Source organism: the organism of the source record quoted next, unplaced genomic scaffold (genome assembly GCF_019419815.1).
Source record: "Pyrus x bretschneideri cultivar Hongxiangsu unplaced genomic scaffold, Pyrus_bretschneideri_v1 Contig94, whole genome shotgun sequence".
Classification (NCBI taxonomy): Eukaryota; Viridiplantae; Streptophyta; class Magnoliopsida; order Rosales; family Rosaceae; genus Pyrus; species Pyrus x bretschneideri.
Genome location: NW_025999836.1, coordinates 531,239 through 535,406, shown reverse-complemented (window position 1 = coordinate 535,406; position 4,168 = coordinate 531,239). Strand labels below are relative to the sequence as shown.

Sequence of the window (4,168 nt, the reverse complement as noted above, 5' to 3'; positions counted from 1 at the left end):
CCAAACAGAGTCTAGTAGAATATCGATAACTCAATTACTTTACAGAAGTTTACACCAATGAAACTGATCACAGTCTTTTAATAAATAATAGTGATGTAAACAGATTCTTTAAGAGAAGGGGTTTCTAATTTTTGAAAAAAAAGGACTTGTTGTGAGACCCACACCATATCGAATTTCAACGATTCGAACTGTTTATTTTTTAAGGTGCACCCCATAGATGATCTTTGCAAAATATTAGCCAAATCGGAAATATTTGAGGCATCTAATTGAGTTCAAAGAAATTGACGAACACTATATTCTAAGAAACATTGAACTTTTATTGTGACAATCAAATAGACAAATGGTTTCGGATTCAATTGAATTTTTGCAAGGATGATCTATGAATCAACACTTACAAAATAGACAGTTCGGATCGTTGAAGTTCGATACGAGAGAATTGTTCTAAAAGAATTTATAAATTTTTGTTACATACCTTTATAATACTCCTATGATGTTTTTCTAACATCTCTTGTCAACCCCTTTAAGACCTTTTTATTTTTTTATTTTTTTTTTAGAAAGAACCCCTTTAAGACTTAAAAATCTCTAACTCAAACATAACTTACATTCCCTCCTAAGTCCATTTTTATGTTAAAAAAAGCTGTAAGAACATTGCTTAGTAACTCTAAAATATAATGCAGACTCTCCCAGTCCTTTAAACCAGTTTTATATACTCTATCCTTCTTTTCCTTTCTGTGTTATATATAAAGTTTGGTTGACTCCATATTATAAAAGAAACACCATCTAGCAATCGGTTGAATTTTGATGCCAATTAGTTGACGGGTTTCTATCCCAACAACTATTTGGTGCAGAGACAGCAACTCAAGTCCTTCCCATTTCTCTTCAACTTCCTTTTACTTGAAGCAACAACTAACAAAAAGAAAAATTACTCACCAGAAGAAGCACCTCATAACAAAAACAAATGTTCTTTGAGTTTGCCAGTATCAATCATAACCAAGTTAGCTAGCTCCACCTTTTTTTTTTTTTTTTTTTATTATAAATTAACACCTTTAAGCATAAACCAATCTGATATAAAATTTCTCATACAAATTCCTACATTATATATATTATACTGGCCAAAACCCACCAAAAAACCCAGTAACCCTAATTCCAAATTTAATAGATTTTTCAAAGAAATGGGTACAACGGAAAGAACAAAGAAGAGGGTCCAATTATGGAAGAAAGCTGCCGTCCATTTTGCTTTGTGTTTTGTTATGGGGTTCTTCTCAGGCTTTGCTCCAACGGATAAGGCTTCGCTTTTCGCTAGAACCGATGCCGTGGTTTCCTCCAATAAATCACTGGACTTTCCGCCGCAGTCGGTAGAACCGCCGCAAGAAATAGTACCGGATGTTATTAATAGAAGTTTGATAGCTGCAGAGACACCAAATGTGTCAATAGCAGCAGCAGCAGAACCTGCAAGGCACAAAGAGAGCTCCGAAAACTCGAGGTTCACACAAGAAGAAGAAGCAGAGGAAAAGAAAGAACCCGAAGTGACGCCGAGAAGGTTCATAATCATAGTCACTGCGACGGCAACGAGCACGAAAGACATTAAGTTTAAAAGTGTGTTTTTGAGAAGACTAGCCAATACTATAAGGTTGGTTCCTCAGCCGTTGCTTTGGATCGTGGTGGCGCCGAAAACGGAGTCGAATGAAGTGTCCGAAGTGCTGATGGGAACGGGGATTATGTACAGGCATTTGGTTTCGAGAATGAATTTTACAGACGCAGAAGCTGAAAGGGATCGCCAGAGGAACATTGCTCTTAAGCACATTGAAAAGCACAGGATTAGTGGGATTGTTCACTTTGCTGGGCTTTCTAATGTTTACGATCTTGGCTTCTTCGACCAACTCAGAGAAATTGAGTACGTAAATATTCCTTGATTCCTTATTTTTTTCATTCGATTAAAATTTTTAACTTTGAATATTATGTTGTAAATTAATTTTACCTAGTATTTTATGCTGTTAGGAATGGATCATGATATCTTGAATTTTTTTTATTTTTTATTTTTTTGAACGTAAGAAACCTATGGTTATTTAGCTGGAGGGATGGAGGTTTCAAAGTTCGAGTAGTTTTTAAGAAAGGTGTGATTGCCGGAAGGGTAAAAAAATAAGTGTCCCTTATTACTCATTCGGACTAAAAAGGTTGTGATTAGTGAATTTTGTTGGACTTTGCCAATATTCTAAAGTGCATATGTAAGTCTAAGTTTTTGAAACAATTACGAGTCTCGTAGTGGGATATACGCACATCAATAGCTAACAGCTGTTTACGTGCGTGCGTGACTGTTATATATGTATAGTTTTCAATTAAAATTTATAAATAAAAACAACTGGGTATAATTTAATTTTGATTTATTTATCACTATATACAAATGGATACATTGTAATATCTAAACAGAAATTTGTTGAAGGAAATAATCTTTTGTCAAGTGCTTCATTTGTTTATTAATTTGCAGGGTTTTTGGGACATGGCCAATTGCTCTACTTGCAGCAAACAGAAAGAAGGTGATCATTGAAGGACCTGTATGTGATTCTTCACAAGTCATAGGATGGCATTTGAAGCAAATGAACAATGAAACAGAGACTAGGCTTCCCATTCATATCTCAAGTTTTGCTTTCAATAGTTCAATTCTTTGGGACCCCGAGAGATGGGGTCGCACTTCATCTCTCCAAAGCTCCTATCAGGTACATGAATTGTCTCTTATCATAGTCTGACGTTAATTTTAAAATTACGGTTATTAAATATGTAGAATCATGTTTTTTAGGATAATGTCTCAATTCATAATTTGATAATATAAAATGCATGTCCCATATCTGTCATTCTTCCCTCTTATATACCTCATGAAAGTGGAGCTATGTGAAATTTAATATGCACCCATCGATGATAGACATGCTTCTATGCAAACGCATATTATCATAACTTTTCTGAAAAAAGTTTAAATTACAGTAAAAGGGAAAGTATCATTAAGAAAAAAGATATATGGAAGAAATCAAATTATTTAAGTTGGTGTAGCTGTAGCTGGGGTCCTGTCACACCAACCTGTCAGAGTATTTTATGCTTAAATATTATAAGTAAAATGGTTTAGTAGAGGTTGGCATCCTCCAACCATTTTAAAATCATTCAACTAACAATGCCCTTGAAAAAAATAAATATAAAAACTCTTGTAAAGATAAAAAGATGGAATTGACAAAAAAAAAAAATTATAAAAGTAAATACGATATCAGAACTAATCGTATTTATATATAATTAGGTTACTCTCTTTCAATTATTATTTGAATTATATAAGCATGTGGATGCTTGTTTTGCTTTTGAATATATGTTTATATATTTTTTAAGTTTAACAACAAGGTTTTTTAATTGCTGTTTTGGCAACAGAATTCAATCAAATTTGTAAAGGAAGTGGTTCTTGAAGACGAAACAAAACTAAAGGGAATCCCACCAGAAGAATGCTCCAAGATCATGCTTTGGTGTCTTCGTCTTCATGCTGCAGGAGGAGCCACTGCACCACACCAAATCAATCAATGAAAAATGGAAAATTAATTCGTTGGCAAAATAATTACGTACCAAATAGAGATATTACTCGATCATTTTGTTTTATTTTGTTTTATCATGCATGTAATTCTTTATAATTTTATTTGTTCTCTCTTTTTTGTTTTTTTCCTAAATTTTTGTAGTAGATTTTACGCCGCCAGTATACTTAAGTCAATAGCTTACATGATCATTGAAGGATCCCTATCACACTTATTACAACTTTGCCTACTTACAATAAAATAGGATCAGTACTCTTTTGTTGGGTGTTTATATTTATATATACTACCAAGAACTTATTAGAGCATCTCCAAAAAAGATGTCAAAGGCAGCAACATTGTTTTCTAATTGAAAAGTCAAATCTGATGTGACATGATATGGAATAACAGCTCTCACCTTACTTTCAAAATTGACAACGGCTTTAAATTTTTATTGATTAATTATTAAATACTTTTTATTAATTTTATTATTGTTTGAAAACATTTATCTTCCTCCCACACCAACTCCAACTCTGAAAATATCAGTCTGCAAACTGCAAAACCCAGTTTCTTGGTTCAGAGAAAACCCAACCCGTCACAAAATCTTTGAAGCTTGGCGTTCTCTCCAGCCA

At 33.4% G+C, this 4,168-nt stretch overlaps 1 protein-coding gene across 1 annotated transcript; it reads left to right on the top strand.

The window, feature by feature from the left end:
• The first annotated feature begins 227 nt into the window (after positions 1–227).
• On the top strand, positions 228–3,780 carry LOC103948820 (beta-1,4-xylosyltransferase IRX9). Its single transcript, XM_009359889.3, has 3 exons — positions 228–1,894; positions 2,486–2,714; positions 3,406–3,780. The coding sequence occupies exons 1-3, from the start codon at positions 1,173–1,175 to the stop codon at positions 3,553–3,555; spliced, it is 1,101 nt and encodes a 366-aa protein (XP_009358164.1). The 5' UTR covers positions 228–1,172; the 3' UTR covers positions 3,556–3,780.
• Positions 3,781–4,168: the final 388 nt, after the last annotated feature.

Excerpts from the sequence above, each read along its gene's own strand:
- LOC103948820 (XM_009359889.3), top strand. The coding sequence starts at position 1,173 with ATGGGTACAACGGAAAGAACAAAGAAGAGGGTCCAATTATGGAAGAAA. Across the intron at positions 1,895-2,485 it reads GACCAACTCAGAGAAATTGA|GGTTTTTGGGACATGGCCAA; the intron begins GTACGTAAATAT and ends ATTAATTTGCAG. Across the intron at positions 2,715-3,405 it reads CTCTCCAAAGCTCCTATCAG|AATTCAATCAAATTTGTAAA; the intron begins GTACATGAATTG and ends TTTTGGCAACAG.